Source organism: Pecten maximus, chromosome 16 (assembly GCF_902652985.1).
Source record: "Pecten maximus chromosome 16, xPecMax1.1, whole genome shotgun sequence".
Taxonomy (NCBI): Eukaryota; Metazoa; Mollusca; class Bivalvia; order Pectinida; family Pectinidae; genus Pecten; species Pecten maximus.
In genome coordinates this window covers 25,545,472-25,571,145 of record NC_047030.1, presented here as the reverse complement: position 1 = coordinate 25,571,145, position 25,674 = coordinate 25,545,472, and the positions used below count along the sequence as shown (strand labels likewise).

Here is a 25,674-nt window from a genome sequence, read left to right as displayed (position 1 = left end):
GTAGGTAATACTAACAATGTGTAGGTAATACTTAAAATTTGTAGGTAACACTTATAATGTGCAGGTAATACTTACTAAATAAATCATGGTTTTGCTCCCATAATTAAGTGGCCTGAGGCAAAATATGCTGCATTTCAACCATCAGTCTGTCACAAATTTGGTCAAGAAGTTTTGCAGAATTTATAATACATTCAATATATTAGAAATTAATAGTGATGTGATAATGTTCATTCTCTTGGTGTTATTAGGTCATCTGACCCGAAGGGTCAGGATGACCTATAGTCATCATGCTTCGTCCGTCGTCGTGCGCCGTGCGCCGTCCGCCGTCCGCCGTGCGTAAACTTTTCACATTTCAATCTTCTTCTCAAGTTCCACCAGTGGGATTAAAATTTTAGTGACATATATCTGCTAAGATGGTCTCTGACGCAACTTCTTATTTGTTCGGGTCAGTATCCAAATTTCAAAATGACATGCTTATACATACATAAAAAATGAATGCATAGTGAAATTGCTGCCGCCGGTGAGCTTTTGCAATCATCAATTGCACTTGTATACATACTAGTTTACTAAAGCAAGGACAATTTTATTGGACAAGCATGTGTATCATACATTTGCTAAATGTCAAGGCCTACAGGTATACAAGAGAATGGTTTCCAATAGTACACTTTTCATTTGACAGGACGGTGGTTCAGATGTAGTGATTGAAGGATTAGAATACAGGAAACCTGCACTGACCGGTGATGTGGTGGCAGTTCAAATATTTGAGGATCTTAATGTACAGGTAATACTTACAATGTACAGGTAATACTTACAATGTACAGGTAATACTTACAATGTGCAGGTAATACTTACAATGTGCAGGTAATACTTACAAAGTGCAGGTAATACTTAAAATGTGCAGGTAATACTTACAAAGTGCAGGTAATACTTACAATGTGCAGGTAATACTTACAAAGTGCAGGTAATACTTAAAATGTGCAGGTAATACTTACAAAGTGCAGGTAATACTTACAAAGTGCAGGTAATACTAACAATGTGTAGGTAACACTTACTAAATAAATCATGGTTTTGCTCCCATAATGAAGTGGCCTGAGGCAAAATATGCTGCCTTTCAACCATCAGTCTGTCACAAATTTGGTCAAGAAGTTTTGCAGAATTTATAATACATTCAATATATTAGAAATTAATAGTGATGTGATAATGTTCATTCTCTTGGTGTTATACAGTATATTATTGACATATTCTGGACCTATCTTTTCATGATTGAAGTGTGAAACTGATATTTTGCTGTTGTTAAGAAGTCAGGCATCAATGTGTAAAATGTGAAAAATAGTAAAAATTATGTCAAAATGTAATGATTCAATTTAAATTCAAAGATTTTCAATCTTTCAAGTAAATTTCATGTCTTCAGGTAAATTGTAAATTTTACATTTAGCCTCAATGCTTTTTCTTTTTTTTTTGAATCAGGAAGCAGATAAAATGGATAAGAAAAAGGGTCCTGAAAAGAACAAGAAACCAGTGCAATCTGTTGAACAGCTAGAATCAAAGTGTGCTGCCCTGGACTTAAATACAGATGTTCAGGCCAGCTCACAAGTTACCGCACCTGAATGTGGTTCTGACACTCCTGATGTGATAATCGAGGAGGATCAAACTACAATTGTAAAACCAGAGGTGCCAAAGGAAAGTGTTGCACCTGTGTCTACCACAAATGATGTTCCTTTGAAGAAAAGACAGCGTAAGGGAAAGGTAATCTATATATTTTATATAAGATAGTTAAAATCATTATAAGGGCTATTGTTTCCATATAATAAAATAATGTGTTCAGTAAAATCAAAAATACAGATCAGATTCAAATTGTTATTTTAATATTTGAATTTTTTAATTGAACATGAGAAATATGCAAATTCGAATGACAAAAATCTCAAATTGGACTGACATGTTCCGTTGTACGGCAGAAATCTCAGATTGGACTGAAATGTTCCGTTGTACGACAGAAATCTCAAATTAGACTGACATGTTCCGTTGTACGGCAGAAATCTCAGATTGGACTGAAATGTTCCGTTGTACGACAGAAATCTCAAATGGTACTGACATGTTCTGTTGTATGACAGAAATCTTAGATTGGACTGACATGTTCTTTTGTACGACAGAAATCTAAAATTAGACTGAAATGTTCTGTTGTACGACAGAAATCTCAAATTAGACTGAAATGTTCCGTTGTACAACAGAAATCTGAAATGGTACTGAAATGTTCTGTTGTATGACAGAAATCTTAGATTAGACTGACATGTTCTTTTGTACGACAGAAATCTCAAATTAGACTGAAATGTTCCGTTGTACGACAGAAATCTCAAATTAGACTGAAATGTTCCGTTGTACGACAGAAATCTGAAATGGTACTGAAATGTTCTGTTGTATGACAGAAATCTCAAATGGTACTGACATGTTCCATTTTATGACAAATCTCAAATGGAATGACATGATATATTTTGAAAATTATTTACAATAGTATGACTGTTTCACCAAACCAACTGATGATGATTTATCACAATACATAGTGTGTAGCAACTTTAGAAGTTAGCCTTTTAAAATCTGCTGAATAATAATCGTTTTAATGAAATAAATGAACTGTTAATGGATTTTTAGCCATTTGCCACTATTACCAATCTCTTATACAGGTAGTGACAGTGCTGGAGAGGAAACATCTTCGTATATGTGCAGGTCACATTAAGCCCCTGAAGACTAATGATGGGGTGTTGTTTAGTCCAACAGACAATCGACTGCCTAGAATACTTGTATCTCTAGACAGCTGTCCTCCAGGTAAATGTTCAAGTAGCAGTATTCTACACTGTCCAGCTTCAACAGACAGACTAGTGCCACTAAAAATACATGTGTCAGTAACTGTAGATGATTGTCTTACTGTCCTCTCTGTCTGTCTGTCAGGTCTCATCAGACAGACCAAAGCCATTACAGACACATGTGTCAGTAACTGTAGATGTTTGGCCTCCTGTCCTCTCTGTCTGTCTGTCTGTTTGTCCGGTCTCATCAAACAGACTAGTGCCACTAAAGATACATGTGTCAGTAACTGTAGATATCTGTCCTCCTGTCCTGTCTGTCTGTCTGTCTGTTTGTCCGGTCTCATCAAACAGACTAGTGCCACTAAAGATACATGTGTCAGTAACTGTAGATATCTGTCCTCCTGTCCTGTCTGTCTGTCTGTCTGTTTGTCCGGTCTCTTCAAACAGACTAGTGCCATTATGGACACATGTGTCAGTAACTGTAGATGTTTGTCTTACTGTCTTGTCTGTCTGTCCGGTCTCATCAGACAGACCAGTGCCATTATGGACACATGTGTCAGTAACTGTAGATGTCTGTCCTCCTGTCCTGTCCTGTCTGTCTGTCTGTTTGGTCTAATCAGACAGACTAGTGCCACTAAAGATACATGTGTCAGTAACTGTAGATGTCTGTCCTCCTGTCCTGTCTGTCTGTCTGTCTGGTCTCAACAGACAGACTAGTGCCACTAAAGATACATGTGTCAGTAACTGTAGATGTCTGTCTTTCTGTCCTTTATGTCTGTCTGTCTGTCCGGTCTCATCAGACTAGTGCCATTACGGACATGTGTATGAGTAACTGTAGATGTCGTTCGGTCCTTTCTGTGTGTCTGGTGTCAAAAGACAGATTGCAGTAATGCAGTAACTCCATCAATAGGTAGAGACATTATGTAGACAGTAAACTAGTAATTAACAAAATTTCTCTTTAACAGATATTCTCACTAGACCAGCTAGTTACTCCAGCATGCTGTTTGCTGCCAAAATCCAGGATTGGACGCATGATTCGGCATTTGCAAAAGGGTATGTGATCCTTGTTAACCTACTCCATGTTTTATTGAGAGTGAATCTGATTTTATTAAACTTAGAATCAGTTTTCTCTTTCAATTGGTTTACTTTACTGTTGGGTTGACTCTCAGATTAGAGATTTTGTTTTAGCTCCATTTTTATCAAAACAGGAGCAGGGTAATGTTATAATGCTATTCTGTGAACAATATTACACCCGACCGATGAGAAAATGTCAACAGTTTCTAATAAATATCCCTGGCTTTCCAGAGTGCTGATCCGTGAAATCGGAGAGGATAAAGACATGGAGCCAAGGATAGATGCCATTCTCTTGGAGCATGGTGTCGACGACTCAGAATTTTCTCCTGAAGTAAGAGAGAATTGCTTTATTTTGTCAGCAGTGTATAAATATAATATATATATTTGTTGGTCTATCTTGTACATGTGTGGCATTAGCAAAATTAAACTATGTATGTAGGAATGGGATATTCTACCAAAGGATGGGGGAATATATTTCACAACCTGACAAGTTAATAAGATAATGGTTTTTCTGGGGGGTCGTCTTGTGGTTGATAATGGGTGCAATTCCCAAATGAAATTATTTCGTCATAAAACTAAATTCCTAAGATCTGCACTACCTTTTTACTATAAATTTCAAATCAAGCTCACCAATTTTCTTCCCATAAAAAAACCCCAACAAAATTGCCTGTTCCAAATGAACAAGAAAAAGCCTGGAAATTGGTTGTATCAGACGATTCTGTCAGCTTATGATGTGTCTTTGTTTTACAGGTTCTGGAAAGTCTTCCCATCCAGACTCTGCCATGGACAATCCCGCAAAAACAATTAGCGAAACGTAGGGACTTTAGAACCCAGTGTGTATTTACTATTGATCCAGCAACAGCCCGGGACTTGGATGACGCCCTTTCTATAGAAGAACTTTCTGATGGTAAGATGGAAAGCTAAGATGTATTCTAGCCCAATATCCTCAGGGCTATTCCATTGAAATATCTTCCTGACCCCAGGACTCCACAAATTGCACAATAAATCACTTCTATCCATGGTTGGATTTTCTTCATATTACCTCTAAATAATTATTAGATGAATTCTGTGGGTGGTACCCTTAAACAAAACCTGGAGTCATGGGGTGGGTAAATATTTTATTGGAATAGCTATCAGATGTTTGTCCAAGGATTATTACAAGGTATTCATTTCTAAGAAGTTGCTGAAAGTTACATATTTGATGGGACATGTAAGCAGGCCTAATTAAGAGATAAATTGGTTGTCCCAAGGAGTAGTAATAGTAGTAAGTAAATTGTACCTTAATATAAATTTCGCCTATCATCTTGACTCAGTAAGATAATTCTAGAAGTATTCCAACCAGATAAATTCTCGTTTATTAATTAATGTACCAAAACCAAACATTCAAACTTTCCAAGTCTTATGATTAATAAAATCAAAACAGTGTTAATGGAGCGTGAAATTGTATTTTCTGTATCATCTGAAATGTACCATCTTATTCATGAGTTCACCTCGCCCTTTGTATGCCATGGTATGTCGTACCTCAATTGTCAACTTTTTATTTTTATACAGCCTCTCAGTAGCTCAGTAGCCTAGGTTGAGTGATGTTTAGCCAGTAGCATGCTGGGAGGAATTACGTTCATTCATTTTCAAGGTCACAAGTCAGATATATATGTTAAAATTATTTATAAACGTCTTCTGAATAACCAAGAAGCCTAAGGATGACGGTATTAGGCCAGTAATATGCATGCTGGGAATCCGATTCTTGGGTTAATGCCAGGGCAGCAATACCAGCCCATTGGGCCTCTTGTTGGAGTGTTTGGCTCTGGTGTAATATACCATTCTCTACTACAGGCACCTTTGATGTAGGGGTACACATTGCTGATGTCACCTTCTTCCTGCAGGAAGATACGCAGCTAGACAGTGTAGCAGGAAAGCGAGCTACTAGTGTCTATCTGCCTCATAAAGTAAGATTATTTAACAAAGAAACAACATAACATATTTATAAGAAAATGATATACTTAATGTTTAACACTGATTCCTCGGGGAGACCGCATGTCTCTGGAGGTCCAACTTTACAGAGACCTCACAAATACGATGGGAAATTCCAAGGGAGATAATTCAAACCAACTGATTATACATTGTTGGTACACAGAAAAGATTAAACTTTCTGTCTTTCCATGTATAACTCAGTTTGTATGTTCTCATATTTTCTGAGATTTCAGAAGACCAAAATTTTGGACATTTTACATTTAAATCTGCTACATGTATGTAATTTGTAAATGGGCAAATCAGTCTCTTTGTGCCTTGGTCATAGGGTCAAAATTCAAGATCTAATTTTGTGTCTTGATATTGTAGAGTAACACTTTGGTCAACCTCACTATTAAATTGAGTTCGGACACAGGTCAACCTCCCTATTAAATTGAGTTCGGACACAGGTCAACCTCACTATTAAATTGAGTTGGGACACAGGTCAACCTCACTATTAAATTGAGTTCGGACACAGGTCAACCTCACTATTAAATTGAGTTGGGACACAGGTCAACCTCACTATTAAATTGAGTTCGGACACAGGTCCAACTTCACTATTAAATTGAGTTGGGACAAAGATCAACCTCACTATTAAATTGAGTTGGGACACAGGTCAACCTCACTATTAAATTGAGTTCGGACACAGGTCAACCTTAAGTATTAAATTGAGTTCGGACAAAGATCAACCTCACTATTAAATTGAGTTGGGACACAGGTCAACCTTACTATTAAATTGAGTTCGGACACATAGGGTGGTCCTTTGTGCCAAATGAGTCAGAGTCTTTTAAGAAAAGTAAATTAAAAAAACCACTACATAACTTGTTGATTTTAACTGAAAATCTAGTCCAACAGATACTACAATAAAAGTGTTTACATTATTTCTGTATTTCCTGACAGGTGATTCCGATGTTGCCACGCATTCTCTGTGAAGAACTTTGTAGCTTGAATCCAGATGAGGATCGTCTTACCTTTTCTGTCGTCTGGAATATGTCAGCAGAAGGCGAGGTAAATTTGTAGTCATTCCCAGAGCAGGCTGAAGGCCTAGAGAGGTAAAATTGTAGTCATTCCCAGAGCAGGCTGAAGGTCTAGAGAGGTAAAATTGTAGTCATTCCCAGAGCAGGCTGAAGGTCTAGAGAGGTAAAATTGTAGTCATTCCCAGAGCAGGCTGAAGGTCTAGAGAGGTAAAATTGTAGTCATTCCCAGAGCAGGCTGAAGGTCTAGTGAGGTAAAATTGTAGTCATTCCCAGAGCAGGCTGAAGGTCTAGAGAGAGGTAAAATTGTAGTCATTCCCAGAGCAGTTCTGTTTGCTCAAAAGTCCTCAGTCAGCTGTAAGACATGCATAAATCTACAGCTTGAATATGCCAGTTTGTATGTTGAACAGATCACAAAAGGCTATATAATATATACAATGTATATATATATGTATTTTGACTGAATGAAACATTTGTTATTGTACATAATTGATATAACATTGTTTTATGTGAATGCAACAGTACAGCTTTACCCAACATTTCTCTGTTACAGATCTACCATGAGTGGTTTGGGAGATCAGTTATCAGGTCCTGTACGAAACTCAGCTATGACCATGCTCAGGTAAGTGTTTATAATGCTAAGATATGATCACGGTCACACAGGTGTTTGTATTGCTTTAGGTTAAATTTAGTCATAATAATGCTAAAATATTATCATGGTCACACAGATGTTTGTATTGCTTTAGGCTTGGTCATAATAATGCGAAGATGTGATCATGGTCACACAAGTGTTTGTATTGCTCTAGGTTTGGTCATAATAATGCTGAGATATGATCATGGTCAAACAGATGTTTGTATCGCATTAGGTTTGGTCATAGTATCTGATCAGTGTTTGTAATGCTGAGGACTGGTATGGTCATGATCAGGTCATACATGTAACTCATTCCTTATGGTTTGAGAAGAGATATGTATTTATGAAATAAGGATGGACCTGATGAATTTTAGATAAGGGAAAGTGTGCTTCTGCACATTTCATTGGGAAGTCACAGAAGGAAATGTATGATAAGAAATTTCAACAGGAATCTTCACAGGGAATTCTCTTCTTGGTACAGGTATGTAAAATTGTCCATTTCTTTTCTCAGGGATTTATTGATGATCCTGATAAGGCCTGGACTACTGAAGAATTTCCTCCAATATCATCCAACTTCACTCTAGAACAAATAAAGAAAAGAGTGCTGGACCTAAACAAAGTGAGTACATAATAATAAGTACATTTTGTATGTTGAACAGATCACAAAAGAGCAGTAATCTTGAAAATCAGTACCAGGAAAAAATGTGAAATGTGTGGTATTTCTAACCTAGCAATATGTGTATACTTTAATGTCAACCATGCCATTGATATAATACAAGAAAAGGGAAATTTATCCTGCTGAACATTCTGATATTGATAGCACAAATACAGTAACATAAAAATTATTTATGTAAGAAAAAATAAGGAAGAAAGATGATACCCCACCAACATCAGATGACGTGCTAATGAAAGCCATTTTTAGGCAATGTCCATGGTTTGTAAGTTGGTTGTCTGTTCTCAAATCCTTTTTGTTGATAATAATTCTTAGAATGTAGTGTTAGAAGAGCTTTCTGAACTTTCAAATTATGCTCCTCTTACATGCTGTTACATTTTGAAAAGTTTTTATAATTCTCAGAATGTGATGGAACAATCTCACAAAATCTCCACATGTAGGTATAAGTATATGTATGTTCTTATGAGTGTGCAGTGGACCAACCATTACTTGGACATCAATAACCTGGAAGTCTCTATCCTAACAGAAATGATATCTATAACATTATTATAGTTCCCTATCAGTGAAACCGAGGGAAGGCCTATAGGTTTCCTGGTTGTCTGCCTTGTACGTAACACCAAAGTTTGTCAGCGCTCTAGAAGATTCATTCCTTGAGGGAATTTGATCAAATTTCACATAATGATAAAGGACAAAATATCTTGGGCAAGTTTGAGTTTCAGGATTTTTGAGTCAAGGTCAAGGTCACTGATACTATTTTTAGTGAGGGGGGTAGGGGACATGTATTGCTTTAGCAATACCCTGTAAAGCAATACCCCAGTATGCTTGTTTATAGAAACCTGACTCAGTTGTGAGTTGAAATTATTTGAATGAGTAACTACATGTATCTTGTTGAGTATATATACACTTATGATACTTATGTTATCAGATAGCTGTGAATCTAAGAGAGAAGCGGATGGACCACGGAGCACTCGTCTTGAACATGCCCAGGATGTCTTTCAATTTAGATGACGAATCTGGCATGCCTAATGGATTTTATCTACCTCAACAAAAAGGCAGTAATCGGTCAGTATAATAGTTCAGTTGTGTTGGGATAATTATCTAGCTTGGCATTTATTTTGTCTCCTGTTAGAGTATTACTGTTTCAAGGTCAAATGTCATATAGTTTATGGTTTATCATTGTTTAATGTCATAACAGCTAAGGTCATTTTAGGACGACCTTCCATGCGTGCGACATGCATGGGTGTAGTGATCCCCGTATGTGTGTTTTGGGAGGCTGCAGTACATTCGTGTTAAGTCTCCTTGTGATAGTCAAGAGCTTTTTGCTGATTTATAGTGCTACCTCACTGAAGCATACAGAACTGCTGAAGACACCTGGTCACATTATACTGACAGCAGGTGAACCAGTTGTCCCACTCCTAATAATTTGAGTGCTAAGCAGGAGTAGTGACTACCATTTTTATAGACTCTGATATGTTTCAACTTGGGGACAGAACCCAAAGCCTTCCTCACAGGGTTGAACACTAAGCTAAAGGCTAAGTGGTTTAAATAGAAAGGAGGAAACTATAAGATCCCAAATTCAGTCGCCTCTTACGATCATGCAGTGGGGGCAGCAGGTACAATCCTTATGCCCTACCTGGAGGACAGTCAAATGTCACAGGAGTGCAAAATGTTCAATACAAATTTGGCTTAGGCATAGATTTTCACTGATGACTTGCAGAATTTGAAATAGCAACTGGTGCTCTGCAGTATAATATAAATAGATCAATGTGACCTGCATTTAAATTTAAAATATATCTTGATATCTTGTCTTATCTTAAAACTACACTGACTTAATTGATGCAGGATCCAGTTGTTGTATTTTGATTAATACCAAATTACTGATGACTTTTATATACCTGGTATATATGCATTTACAAATTTTCCATTAATGATTAAATCTAAAGTAATCAATACTTTAGATTTAATCATAAATGGAAAATTTGCAACCAATTGCACCAAACCACACAAAATACACAATCTTATCAAACAGAATAAATGTTGTCCCTTTGGGCCTCTTTATATCGTTTGTTTGCTATTTTATTCTTTTCTTCAGGCTTGTGGAGGAATTCATGTTATTGGCCAATATGGCTGTCGCTCATAAGATCAACAAATGTTTACCAGAGACAGCACTACTACGACGCCATCCGACTCCCGACCAAAGTTCTGCTGAGGAGATGGTAAACTTAGCTCCATTGTCAACACCCTGTTGTTCTCATTTCAAGGAATAAATTAAAATAATATCATCTGATGCAGCAATTGACCTAGATTTGTTTGTTGAGTATCATTGATGAAAAAGAAGATGCGTACCATCCTGGAACATGTGGTTCGATTCTTGTACTTTTCAAGGATTTCCATGCAAATCTCTAATTTGTTCATATTTTGCCCATTTTTTATCGATTTCCATCCAAATCTGTAATTTGTTCATATTTTGCCCATTTTTTATCGATTTCCTTGCAAATCTGTAATTTATTCATATTTTGCCAATGTTCTATTGATTTAAGTTTGAATTACAGTTTTGTTTGAAAGTTGGTATATGTAGTGTGTTTTTGACTACTATGGTAGTTCAATGTAATGATGGAAAAAAATTTTTGTTTACAGGGGAAGCTGAGTCAAAGTCTTGGGGTGCCATTGGACTTCACAACATCCTTATCACTACAGGTTTGTAATGACACGGAGGGCAAAATATCGCTGTCTCTTCCTCTCCCTAGTGGAACTATATACAGAGAGCAGATATCTACTAGATGGCGAGAGAGAGTTTATTTTCACTCAGCCATACTTTGTGTGGAACAAGAGGTCACACATATACAATGCAGTGATTCAGATATTCTTAAACATTATCTTTGTACATATGGTAAATACAATTGGCTGTGTATTGTGTGATTGGCCAACACTATTATATAGCACTTATTAACAACATAGGAAATTACCATGAAAAAATATGAAAGATCCCCATGAAAAATCCTGAGGAAAAAACATAAAACACCACAAATTCATGACTATCAATGTCCAAGAAATCCTTGAATTCAAAATAATTCTTTCCGTGGTGACACATATAGAGGATATCTAACAGTGTCTTCAGTAACACCAAATATATTTCACGAGTGGGGCTAATATTTTGATATTTTTCACGAGTGCGCAGCACGAGTGAAAAATATCAAAATATTAGCCGCACGAGTGAAATATATTTGGTATTACTGAAGACACTGTTAGATATTCTGTTTATTACATTTTTTATCAACGAAAAACCTATCCCGTATGCTAACTAGGCCTAATGTAAACAAAAAAAGTAGTTTCCCCTGTCCAGGTGCTGACATATATGTCGGGCTTTCTGATTGGTCAATTATTTTGGTATTTTCTAATCATTAATTTGATTGGTCAAATCAGCAAAATATGATATTTTTCACTAGTGAATAAAATATCATTTTATAGAATGAATAATTTTTGATATTTCACTGGTAAAAATGTAATAAATAGTATCATTTGAAAAAAGAGTAATAAAAAGCAAACAATAATATTATCAATTTCATTATTGCCACTTATTTTGAAAACTGTTTCAGTTTTGAAAAAGCTGCTACTGGAATATTATTAAATTGTCCTTTTCTATTGGCTTACAACTTTGTTTAATAAGAAATGTTATTTCAGACTTCTAAATGTGTTTTATAAAATGTTATAAATGTTACAGAAAAGCCTGAATGCTATTGCTGTAGAAAACCCACATGATGTTGGAAAACTGACCATACTTTCTGTGATGTGTTCCAAACCAATGCAGGTAGGTTTTCTTATCACAAGGAGCAAGTGATGATTAAGCTATTTATTTAGAGTATATATCTAGTAGTGATAATTGAATAAAAGAATCTTACATCGGTCTGTTCCTTGATAGGGATATCTAAACCCTCGTGTAAGAGTTTGGCTGGCCAGCACAAATTTTTACATAAGGGTTGAGATATCCCTGTCCATGGAACAGACCCATATTTGATTATTTTTCTCGCACATTTATCATGCCATCATCAGTGTCCCATGAAATATACGTCAAAATTGATAAGGTTATCATTTGCGACATGGTTATGTTATGTACAATGATGGCACTACCCTTTTGTGAGAAGTGTAAAAGGGCGTGTCAGCTGTCTTTCCCTACCTTTGTCAGATAGAGTTACCCCGTCCCTAGCAACCACCATTTGATTGATGTGGAAATAAGATGTCCTTTTATAGGTTACGTATCTCTTGTGATGATAGTGTAGATATATAGAGGCCATCTAGTGAAGAAAGAGTAGGATATATAGAGGATATCTAGTGAGGACCGAGTAGGATATATAGAGGATATCTAGTGAGGACCGAGTAGGATATATAGAGGATATCTAGTGAGGACCAAGTAGGATATATAGAGGATATCTAGTGAGGATCATGTAGGATATATAGAGGATATCTAGTGAGGATCGAGTAGGATATATAGAGGATATCTAGTGAGGACCAAGTAGGATATATAGAGGATATCTAGTAAGGACCGAGTAGGATATATAGAGGAGATCTAGTGAGGACCAAGTAGGATATATAGAGGAGATCTAGTAAGGACCGAGTAGGATATATATAGAGGAGATCTAGTGAGGACCAAGTAGGATATATAGAGGATATCTAGTGAGGACCAAGTAGGATATATAGAGGATATCTAGTGAGGACCAAGTAGGATATATAGAGATCTAGTGAGGACCAAGTAGGATATATAGAGGATATCTAGTGAGGACCAAGTAGGATATATAGAGGATATCTAGTGAGGACCGAGTAGGATATATAGAGGAGATCTAGTGAGGACCAAGTAGGATATATAGAGGACATCTAGTGAGGATGGAGTAGGATATCTAGTGATGATGGAGTAGGATATATAGAGGATATCTAGTGATGATGGAGTAGGATATATAGAGGACATCTAGTGATGATAGAGTAGGATATATAGAGGATATCTAGTGTGGACCGAGTAGGATATATAGAGGATATCTAGTGAGGACCAAGTAGGATATATAGAGGATATCTAGTGAGGACCGAGTAGGATATATAGAGGAGATCTAGTGAGGACCAAGTAGGATATATAGAGGATATCTAGTGAGGACAGAGTAGGATATATAGAGGATATCTAGTGAGGACAGAGTAGGATATATAGAGGATATCTAGTGATGATGGAGTAGGATATATAGAGGATATCTAGTGAGGACCGAGTAGGATATATAGAGGATATCTAGTGAGGACCAAGTAGGATATATAGAGGATATCTAGTGAGGACCGAATAGGATATATAGAGGAGATCTAGTGAGGACCGAGTAGGATATATATAGAGGAGATCTAGTGAGGACCAAGTAGGATATATAGAGGATATCTAGTGAGGACCAAGTAGGATATATAGAGGAGATCTAGTGATGATAGAGTAGGATATATAGAGGATATCTAGTGAGGACCGAGTAGGATATATAGAGGAGATCTAGTGAGGACCAAGTAGGATATATAGAGGAGATCTAGTGAGGACCAAGTAGGATATATAGAGGATATCTAGTGAGGACCGAGTAGGATATATAGAGGAGATCTAGTGAGGACCAAGTAGGATATATAGAGGAGATCTAGTGAGGACCAAGTAGGATATATAGAGGATATCTAGTGTGGACCGAGTAGGATATATAGAGGATATCTAGTGAGGACCAAGTAGGATATATAGAGGATATCTAGTGAGGACCGAGTAGGATATATATAGAGGAGATCTAGTGAGGACCAAGTAGGATATATAGAGGATATCTAGTGAGGACAGAGTAGGATATATAGAGGATATCTAGTGAGGACAGAGTAGGATATATAGAGGATATCTAGTGATGATGGAGTAGGATATATAGAGGATATCTAGTGAGGACCGAGTAGGATATATAGAGGACATCTAGTGAGGACCAAGTAGGATATATAGAGGACATCTAGTGAAGAAAGAGTAGGATATATAGAGGAGATCTAGTGAGGACCGAGTAGGATATAAAGAGGACATCTAGTGAAGAAAGAGTAGGATATATAGAGGACATCTAGTGAGGACCGAGTAGGATATGTAGAGGATATCTAGTGAGGACCAAGTAGGATATATAGAGGATATCTAGTGATGATAGAGTAGGATATATAGAGGACATCTAGTGATGATGGAGTAGGATAAATAGAGGATATCTAGTGGGGATCGAGTAGGATATATAGAGGATATCTAGTGAGGACCGAGTAGGATATATAGAGGATATCTAGTGAGGACCAAGTAGGATATATAGAGGATATCTAGTGAGGACCAAGTAGGATATATAGAGGACATCTAGTGAGGACCGAGTAGGATATATAGAGGACATCTAGTGAGGATAGAGTAGGATATATAGAGAATATCTAGTGAGGACCAAGTAGGATATATAGAGGATATCTTGTGATGATAGTGTAGGATATATAGAGGATATCTAGTGAGGACCGAGTAGGATATATAGAGGATATCTAGTGAGGACCAAGTAGGATATATAGAGGATATCTAGTGAGGACCGAGTAAGATATATAGAGGATATCTAGTGAGGACTGAGTAGGATATATAGAGGATATCTAGTGAGGACCGAGTAGGATATATAGAGGATATCTAGTGATGATAGAGTAGGATATATAGAGGACATCTAGTGAGGACCGAGTAGGATATATAGAGGATATCTAGTGAGGACCGAGTAGGATATATAGAGGATATCTAGTGAGGACCGAGTAGGATATATAGAGGACATCTAGTGAGGACCGAGTAGGATATATAGAGGATATCTAGTGATGATGGAGTAGGATATATAGAGGATATCTAGTGAGGACTAAGTAGGATATATAGAGGATATCTAGTGAGGACCGAGTAGGATATATAGAGGACATCTAGTGATGACCGAGTAGGATATATGAGGATATCTAGTGATGATGGAGTAGGATATATAGAGGATATCTAGTGAGGACCAAGTAGGATATATAGAGGATATCTAGTGAGGACCGAGTAGGATATATAGAGGACATCTAGTGAGGATAGAGTAGGATATATAGAGGATATCTAGTGAGGACTGGTAGTGATCTATTAGGAGGATAGATATCTAGTGATGATGAGTAGGATATATAGAGGATATCTAGTGAGGATCCGAGTAGGATATATAGAGGATATCTAGTGAGGACCGAGTAGGATATATAGAGGATATCTAGTGAGGTAGCCAGTAGGATATATAAGGACATCTATGTAGTGATTGAGATTCAGTGATGTGATAGATTTGAGTACTGTGATGATGGATGTAGGATATATAAGGATATCTAGTGAGTGGAGTAGGATATATGAGGATATCTAGTGAGTGACGAGTATGTATATAGAGGATAGTAGGATATATAGAGGATATCTAGTGATGATGGAGTAGGATATATAGAGGATATCTGATGATTGTTGAGTAGGATTCCTGTAAGATCTTCCTGCAGCATATCTTGTTACAATGTATTTCTGATTGCAGTTGGCTGTATATTTCTGTAATGGATGTCTAGAAGATGAAACGTTGTTTCGTCACTTTGGACTCAATGTTCCCCTGTATACCCACTTCACTAGTCCGATCCGTCGGTACGCTGATGTCATGGTTCACAGAGCACTTTCATCAGCGTTGGGTATGTATAGAATCTCAGGATAACAAATTGCATAGCCAAAAAATTCTGCAGGGAGAATATGTTTGTTGATTTGCAAGTCATCACTACAATTGTTGAAATAATGTTATTAATATTGAACATGTATAATATAATGTAATGAGCATACGCTTTAATCATAATCTGGTAGTACAAGAATTGAGTAAGAATTTATAGAAATAACATAACATGTTTGATAGACCAGGCTTGTTAGATAGGAGAATGCCAGAAAAAAACTATGTTTAAATATCAATGCACTTTGGTATATCAAAACCATTGTATAATGTAGTTACTGAAACATCACGCTCAAATCTGACACTGGTTGTGATACACCCAAGTCCATACACATTGATGCTTACCAACCTGAAGAAGATGGTTTGTAATAAGCCTAGATTATAATACTATTTGGCCCATTTTACCCAAGTTATTTTGCCACAATGAATATACCTCATTCATATGCACAAAATAGCTGGACCACTCTCGAACATGCTCACTACGTTATACAACTTGTCATGATAATTGACACAGAACATGATATACCTGTATTGTAGGAACTTACATAAGATCACAGGTAAACAGAATTGATATTAATCAACTAAGTACTTTTTAAGACCTAAACAGGCCCTTTTGGACTTTAACCATATATCTACAACTTCACGGAGGGTAAATTCTAGCTAGGAATAATAGGCCATGCTTGCTTAATTAATTATGAGACAGTCTACGGAAACTTAACATTTTATTTAACGTGTTTAAATTTATTGGCCATATTCTTATTACTTTTGCAGAAGAATCACAATTGAACAATGACAAAACAAAGTTAGACAAAATTTGTGGTGTATGTAACGATCGGAAGAAGGCAGCCAAAGATGTATCAGAGGATTGTGCAGAAGTCTTCTTCTCTGCTTTTATACAGGTAAACTGATCTGAGACATTGATGTTAAAACAATGGCCCATTGACATTCATGACATTGATGTTAAAACAAGCCCATTGACATTCATGACATAACTGTAACAACAACTGTCCATTGACATTCATGACATTAATGTTAAAACAATGGCCCATTGACATTCATGACATAACTGTAACAACAACTGTCCATTGACATTCATGACATTGATGTTAAAACAACTGTCCATTGACATTCATGACATTGATGTTAAAACAATGGCCCATTGACATTCATGACATAACTGTAACAACAACTGTCCATTGACAATTCATGACATTACTGTAACAACAACTGCCCATTGATATTCATGACATTACTGTAACAACAACTGCCCATTGATATTCCTGATACACGATAATTTTCACTCTTAATCATGTTGATCATTTCTTATTATCAATCACACTGGTTTACAATGTTCTTTAAAATTACAGGAAACAGGACCAATGGAAGCAGTTGCTATGGTAACAGGTGTCCTGGATCATTCTGTAGATGTCTACTTTCTCAAACTCGGGTTCAGTAAACGGGTCTACGTTGAAGTAAGTTGAACCATCCCTTTGCTGAACTATATCGCAGAGAAACATCATTTATCGAGTCTTAATATAAGTCTTTTAAAGTCATTTGTTTTCTGTCAACTTAAAATCTGGATGAAGATTAAATCAATGGATGAATAGATTAAATATTGGTACAACAGAGGACAAAAGGGACAAAGAGGCACGGGGGAAGAGGGTGGAAACTTTGAAATCCTTCTTCTGTTTGTATTATGGGATCAAGGTCTGAAACTATTTCTTTGGTGAAGGGACTAGGACTCGATGTTGCATAAACAGGTCTGGGATATAAAATTTGTATATTCCATTTAACTGAAACTGTCATGAATCGTCTTTGGACGGCGAAATGAAATGCTATATAGAGGGAGATGTCATCTCATGGTTGTGGGAGGAAGAGCCCAAAAATTGCAAAAGTTTGTCATATTCTAACAAATTAAATTGTTTTACGAGTAAAAGGGCTTTCGTTTCGTGAATATTCAGAAGAAGGTAAACAATAAGAATATATTTATTTTACAGAATTTACCACTGAAGACAGCTACCTACATGAACGGAGAAAAACTAATTCTGGTTTGGAAGCAAGTGAATGGAATGACAAGGGAGATAAGTCAGACGTTGGCAATCTTCTCCAAGGTCCGTTGTACAATTACCAAAGGGAAGCTACCTCTGTCATGGATGGTGAGTACTCAGTAACGGTGTTTCTAACTGATTTAAAATTTTGCAGATTTTTGTGAGTACAGAGCAACCCGCTTATTTGCATACCCCTTTTTCCACGACAAAATATGCAAATAACCGGAGTATTCGTATAGGCGGAGTTGGGTTTTGGCCCCTCTTATACACATGTAGATCGTCAGGTCGGTACTCAAAATGGGCGCTTTATGATTGTTTACGTTATTTGCATTAAAAATATATTTAAAAAAAAAACATTATTTAAAATATAAGAGTAAATACGAAATACATGGGTTGTTATTCTTTGTAAATGTACAAATATTTGCATACACTTCATCGTTTACTACTTGTCACTCCGAGTCTCTGGGTCCGATATCGGTCATACGCGCGTGGGTTGGCACTACGATGTACAATGTCATCGTTTCAATTTACATTCATTATCGTCTCGAGATGCGTTGTGTTCCTGCTATGAGTATAATAGTTGTTTGATCATAGATGATGAACTGCTGAAGCAATAGACTGTCTTAAATGACCGTGACATGTTATTGTCGTTTGGGTTTGTTTTGGAAAATGGCGCACACACACAAAGAGTTGTCGTTCATTACACATATGCCCCCACAATGCAACGCGCCTAGTAAACAATCATGGCGATCGCAACCTGCCTCAGCGAGTGTTTAAGTGCACAGAACACAGGTTTGGATCGATGCTATAATAAATAAACAAATCTCATCAAAAGATTAGGCCTATACATATTTTATTCAGTAATTCTTCTGCACATTGCTACTGATATGGTCTGAATAATAACTTAATGTCGATATCGATGCATCGAACGTAACCTGTAATTACGAAGTGTGAACCAATGATAAGATAACGTTGTACATCGTGTCGAATCAATATGTAAGTTAAAACACATTTCATAAAACTTTTATTACGGGAAAATCACAAAAATACCCTAAAATCAATTGAAATTTTTCGATTTTTTGGAATTTTTATATGCATATAAGCGGGAGTCGGTGTTTTAGTCGATGCAAATACACGGGATTAAAATACAAAGATAAAGAAGGAAAAAATCGGGACCTGAGAATTTTATGCAAATAAGCGGGATATTCAAATAACCGATATGCAAATAAGTGGGCTCCTCTGTATTTATTATACTCTCCACAATGCAAGTTAAGGGGTATACTGAAAGTAGGTCAGTTAGGGGGTAAACTGAAAGTAGGTCGGTTAGGGGGTAAACTGAAAGTAGGTTGGTTTACATGGTAAACTGAAAGTTGGCTGTTGGGGGTATACTGAAAGTAGGTCTGCTAGGGGGTATACTGAAAGTAGGTTGGTTAGGTGGTATACTGAAGGTAGGTCAGTTAGGGGGTAAGCTGAAAGTAGGTCGGTTAGGGGGTAAACTGAAAGTAGGTTGGTTTACGTGGTAAACTGTTAGGGGGTAAACTGAAAGTAGGTCTGCTAGGGGGTATACTGAAAGTAGGTTGGTTAGGGGTAAACTGAATGTAGGTCGGTTAGGGGGTATACTGAATGTAGGTCTGTTAGGGGGTAAACTGAATGTAGGTCGGTTAGGGGGAATACTGAAAGTATGTTGGTTAGGGGGTATACTGACAGTAGATCTGTTAGGGGGTATACTGACAGTATGTTGGTTAGGGGGTAAACTGAAAGTAGGTCGGTTAGGGGGTACACTGAAAGTATGTTGGTTAGGGGGTAAACTGAATGTTGGTTAGGGGGTAAACTGAAAGTAGGTCGGTTAGGGGGTACACTGAAAGTATGTTGGTTAGGGTGTAAACTGAATGTAGGTTGGTTAGGGGGTAAACTGAAAGTAGGTCGGTTAGGGGGTATACTGAAAGTAAGTTAGTTAGGAGGTATACTGAAAGTAGGTCTGTTAGGGGGTAAACTGAAAGTAGGTTGGTTAGGGGGTATACTGAAAGTAGGTTGGTTAGGGGGTATACTGAAAGTATGTTGGTTAGGGGGTAAACTGAAAGTAGGTTGGTTAGGGGGTAAACTGAAAGTAGGTTGGTTAGGGGGTAAACTGAAAGTAGGTCGGTTAGGGGGTGTACTGACAGTATATTGGTTAGGGGGTAAACTGAATGTAGGTCGGTTAGGGGGTAAACTGAAAGTAGGTCGGTTAGGGGGTATACTGAAAGTAGGTCGGTTAGGGGGTATACTGAAATTAGGTTGGTTAGGGGGTATACTGAATGTAGGTTGGTTAGGGGGTACACTGAAAGTAGGTCAATTCATCACATTTGGACAGAAGTATTTCGTATGGATCAGTCTGTACATCTGTTGTGAAGTATTCTGGAGATTTCTAAGTTTGTAACAGATCTTTTTGAAACTTGGTATGTTTTGTTGTGACATTAATATATTCAGTGTTGTGTTTTCCTTTTCATTGATTTGAAACATTTTTCTGTATTTTATCTTATCCCGAGATCTCTCTCAGTTTTCAACTCTCTTTGATATTCAGACAGTTTTATCATGAAATTGATTCAGAATCTTTATGTAAAAATAATTCATTCTGAATTGGTTTGGTAAGATAAAATTAATTGATTCCGATTAGTTTGTGAAGATAAAATGAATTTTTGTATACAGTAAGAGTATAAATGCAGATGTATTCTGAACAGGTGTTTCTACATACTGATGTCAATGTATTTCCTATCATTTGTCTAATTTTCAGGCAACATTAAACCGACCTGAAGATGATTCAGTAGAATGAAGGTGAAAAGTGGAGGCGATTTTGTCTAATGAATGCGGGGACACAATCAAGTGGTCCGGTCAAATGTATTGGTGCAACACTTCGAGCTGGTCCAGTTAAATGAACTGGGGTGATACAGGAGGTGATTTGGTTGAATGACCTGTCATAACGCAAAGAAATAATTTGGTGTTATGAATTGGCGTAATAAATAAGTGGAGATGATTCGGTTGAATGAACTGACAACCAAAAGATACAATTCCGAATAACATATGTAGATACATGTAGAGGATCCGGTTGAATGAACCCTTGCAACACATAATGTTTCTGTCAAATGAGCCGGCCTGGTGTAATTTCATCAAGTCCATAACAACAGAAAAGTCTCTAACTTCCATACTGAGAAAGACGTTACATTTGATTCAGGGGAAAATTCTAGTTTTAGAAACTTTCTTTAAAATCTGTGATAATTTCTTATAGTCTATTAAAGAATATTTAAGTTCAGGAATTTTTCTGAAGTTAAGGAATATTGATGAAACTCTAATGGCCAAGTATAACACATGGAGGCGATTCTAGTCATAAATGCTCAGTATAATATTAAAACAGTGAAATTGGGGTGGTTATACAGTAGTGCTAGCTATAGGATACATACATTGGCAGTTGTGTCCAATTATTAACGACCTCCATAGCTACGGAAGGCTTGAAATGTCTTCGTGATTTTCCTGAGAATATACACAAATCCCTTATATAGAACACAGAGTATTGTCAGTCTATCAGACGACCTATTTAAACTCTTTGTAGATGGTTGTGTAACAGACCAAAACTATTTGTTTGAAAAAATGTCTGAACTTTTATGAAATTACTCATAAAATTTTCCAAAATCCTAATTTCTCTAGCAAGTAATTGTTGTGCAAGTTCTGCCCTCTCTAATAACCAGAAATAAATATGAACATATTTGCTTGTACATGTAATTTGTAAGGGAAATTAAAATATGATTTTAAGGATGACAGACTTTAACATGTAACAGTGACTGTCTCTAGGTTTATGCATGATTCTTTGTTTAAAATGTTTGAAATTATCAGATGAGTTCCTATAAGAATTGAGAGGGCATTTGTCTAACATTCAGTTTAGTGGAAGTTATGATGCCAAACCTCGATTACTTCAATTTCTCTTGCAACCATTCCAATCATATACTTGTCTGTTATAGTATTGACTAATGTCATTGAAAAGTTGTTGAATCACCAGCATTGAAATACAACTTGTGGAATATGTTATTTATATATATAAATAAAAGATTTTTAGACACTGTTAAATTTTTTTTTTCTGAAATACTGTCTTGTAATTATAATAATATACAACACAATGAAATTTGTTCAGTATTAAAGGACACAATTTTGATTTGCATGTACATGTATATTAAAATGTTGGACTTAAACATGAAAATAAAACCAATTTATTTTGTCTGTCGTGATGGTATTGTTTAGTCTAGATCTTTGGTCAAATTATTATGTTTTTATCAGCTTTTTTATTCGTCTGGCATTAATTCAATTGATAAGATATCACAATAATTCAGTCTACCTTTGGTCCAAAATATCAAATTGATCATAGACATAAAAATGGCAATTGTCTTGGAATCAAATCATCAAAGACGATTAGTCTGTCATACACCATGTGATGGACATAGAATGATACCACAGGCAGAGAAAAGGACTTCATTCTAAAAAAAAAATCTTTGGCTGAAAAATAATAATTACTTGATTCTCAGGCCTCTGTCATCTGCTTTGAATTAAAAAAAAAAAAAACTTATCTCATGAAGTTTTCCTGGTTGATTAAAATAGAAAATAAAATCTCCTTATAATTCATTATTCTTCGGGAGAAGATTGTGTAGAATAAAGCATCACCAACAATTAAAACTTTTTCCTAATATCCATTATTAGAGCACATGTTCATTAATGTGAAATCAAGACAAAGTACCATAATAAATCATTGTTTCCCACATTTTGAAGCAGTTAATATGAAAATGGATAATGATGGGTTTGAAAAACATTTACATTTTGCACCACAGTCCAGATATCGCATCAAATGTGAATATTATGATGTTACTACTGGTACATTGTTTGATATATAAATTAATTGGTACTAAGTAATATATTAACTGGACATGAATAAAATATTTCAATTACAGCCATTCCTCCATTTGTTTTTCATGTGAAATTCTACGGATATATGACTTTTAGGTCACCTGACCATTGGTCAGGGTGACCTATTGCCATAATCTTTTGTCCGTCGTCATCCTTCCTGCGTCGTCTGTTAACTTTTTCTTGTAAACACGATAACTTTAGTAAATATTAATGGAGTTTGATGAAACTTGGTATGCAGCCTTATATCATTAAGATCTCAGATGAGTTTGAAAAGCAAACCAATCTGATTGTAACTTACAGAGTTATGGCCCTTTGCAGTTTTGTCCATTTACTTTTTCTTGTGAACACAATAACTTGAGTAAATGTAAATGGGATTTTGATGAAACTTCATATGCAGCCTTCTATTATTAATATATCGGATGAGTTCGAAAATCAAATAAATCTGAATGTAACGTACTGAGTTATCACCCTTTGCCATTTTATCCATTTACTTTTTTATGTGAACAGGAAAACTTGAGTAAATATGAATGGGTTTTGACGAAACTTTGTATATATATGCAGCCTCATATTATTAAGATCTCGAATGTTTTTGAAAATCAAAATGATCTTATAGTTGCTTACAGAGTTATGGCCCTTTGCAGTTGTATTGCCTTTGGACCTTGTATTCAAATGGCTTCTTAACTCAACTGCTTGAATTTCTGTATACAAAGATGCATTAGAAAGTTGTTCAGAATTATATGAGGATCAATATGACAAAGCTTCTAAGTAATATGGTTCAGCCTCCAGGTGTGGGGCATTTTTTTGGTGTGGGCATATGCATTTGAAAGGCATATGTAATTGGCTCCTAGAAGTGACTGATTGAGACCCCTTAGGCCTCTTCTTTTTGCAAAATAGAATGCAAATGCCATAGTGATCAACTATGTCAAGTTAGATCTAGATATATCACTATTTGGCAAGGTGCATTGGGAGAGCTACATGGTGTAGTTTTTGGAGGTAACTCTGATCTGATGAGAATGGGCTAACACATGCAGATTTATGGAGGAAAAAAGGTACGTTACAGGGAGGTACATTCAACAGTGCACGGATTTGTAATAAAATGCAAAACTGATTAATTAATTTTGACAATGTCCAGTTATTTATCCTTATCAAAACTTCAAAGGAAACATGATCTTATTGATAAGATTTTCTAATATTCTGCATAATACTTAATGAATATGACTTTGAACTATGTATACCCCCTTTCTCATTGGGAACAGTTGTTGTACAAACTCTGGCAATGACTGGTAGAAAAAAATCACAAATCGTCACGTAAAGTAGAAAATCCTTATATAGGATGTACACTTGTAATAATTCTGAAATGCAGTCGTACTGCGCAGAGAGGTTGTATGACAAAAACAGCTAACACGTATTTGACTGTACTTTGTCCATCATCCACTTTCTCTAAAGTATGAATATAGGACCGCAGTGGTTCATGAACAGTAGATCAATTATCCGACTCTACCCAGATCTTTCACCTCTAATGTTGCAGATACATTCAATAATGTCTTTTTAGTGAGTGAGAAAATTCCCACTTTAATATTATATGTTGCTTCTATTACAAATTTTAAAATGTATTTGATTCTAAACAACAAAAGAAATCGATATTTGCCAATCCAAACTACTCTTTCAATTCACGAGACCATTAAGGTCCAACCGGGCTCCTGTTTACATTTACAACAGTTACTGTGCCAACAAATTGATGCATCTCCATTTCAGCTTGGAACATGTATCAATATGGTTAGAATGATAAATTGTTAGGTTGAATGTGTTATTTTTAGCTCTCCTACCTCATATACCTCGGTGGCACCCGTCTGTTGACAATGACAATGTTGAGATGTGATCTAGAAAACGCTTAATCTTCCAGAACGTACGACCTGACTACAACATCCATATTCCTTAACTCAAGGACATTTGCCTGCTTAAAAAATTGCTCATAGGTGGCAGATTGGTTAAGGCGTCCCGACACTTTATCACTAGCCCTCCACCTCTGGGTCACTAGTTTGAAACCCAAGTGGGGCAGTTGCCAGGTACTGACCGTAGGCCGGTGGTTTTTCTCCAGGGTACTCCGGCTTTCCTCCACCTCCTTAATCTGACATGTCCTTAATTGACCCTGGCTGTTAATAGGACGTAAAATAAAATAAACCAAATTATGGGAAAGTACTGTAACCTGTAAGATTTAATGCTTTTCGATGGGAAAAATCAGCTGGATAATTTCCAAAAGTTAATGAATGTTGATGAAACCAGGGTTTGGGGCTTGTTTTAATCCTCTTCCTTTTGTACTATATTCTGCCCACTTTTTTTGTTGATTTTAAGTTCGAATAACGGTTTTGATATTTTTATTTCTGTTACATTCAGCAGTAATGATAAGAGACTGTTGTGATATCCTATATCAAATTTTCTTTGCGTCATATTTCATAGAGTTGAAGTTTTTGGTGAGCAAAAAAAAAAAAAATTAGGTAAATAAAAAATACAATAATATAACCATAATTCCAACTCAAATAATCAACAATTCGAGGGAAAGCTATGAATGAACAGTTAGAGCTGCACGTGCAGAGACCCGTGAAAAAGTACAAGGGGACCAAGTCCAGTTCCGGAGGAGTGAGCGTCTTCTGCCTCATTGACGACACCCGCCGTACAAACAAGGGCGAACAAACCATCCAGCCAAGGGCTTAATGAACCTTTCATGGACAGTCATAATTTTGATAGCTTACCCGAATACAATTACAGTGGATTTCATAAAATAGTGTTATACAGGACGCCATTGATAGAAACATCAAAAAAAG

At 36.4% G+C, this 25,674-nt stretch overlaps 1 protein-coding gene across 4 annotated transcripts in view; it reads left to right on the top strand.

Annotated features, from left to right (window-relative positions):
• LOC117314678 (DIS3-like exonuclease 2) overlaps positions 1-22,895 on the top strand; it is a 31,468-nt gene extending 8,573 nt beyond the window's left edge. For 3 of the 4 annotated variants that reach the window (XM_033868763.1, XM_033868765.1, XM_033868766.1), the window contains 18 exons: positions 1,468-1,746; positions 2,679-2,820; positions 3,764-3,851; positions 4,104-4,203; positions 4,623-4,779; positions 5,706-5,818; positions 6,780-6,887; positions 7,407-7,475; positions 7,996-8,103; positions 9,083-9,219; positions 10,250-10,373; positions 10,795-10,854; positions 11,879-11,965; positions 15,705-15,852; positions 16,653-16,780; positions 17,249-17,353; positions 17,879-18,037; positions 20,700-22,895. In XM_033868763.1, the coding sequence (XP_033724654.1) occupies positions 1,468-1,746; positions 2,679-2,820; positions 3,764-3,851; positions 4,104-4,203; positions 4,623-4,779; positions 5,706-5,818; positions 6,780-6,887; positions 7,407-7,475; positions 7,996-8,103; positions 9,083-9,219; positions 10,250-10,373; positions 10,795-10,854; positions 11,879-11,965; positions 15,705-15,852; positions 16,653-16,780; positions 17,249-17,353; positions 17,879-18,037; positions 20,700-20,738 (2,151 nt within the window). In that variant the 3' untranslated portion in view covers positions 20,739-22,895. Of the gene's footprint in view, positions 1-679; positions 782-1,467; positions 1,747-2,678; positions 2,821-3,763; positions 3,852-4,103; positions 4,204-4,622; positions 4,780-5,705; positions 5,819-6,779; positions 6,888-7,406; positions 7,476-7,995; positions 8,104-9,082; positions 9,220-10,249; positions 10,374-10,794; positions 10,855-11,878; positions 11,966-15,704; positions 15,853-16,652; positions 16,781-17,248; positions 17,354-17,878; positions 18,038-20,699 lie in introns of all 4 variants that reach the window. The other variant, XM_033868764.1, reaches the window with a different exon arrangement.
• Positions 22,896-25,674: the final 2,779 nt, after the last annotated feature.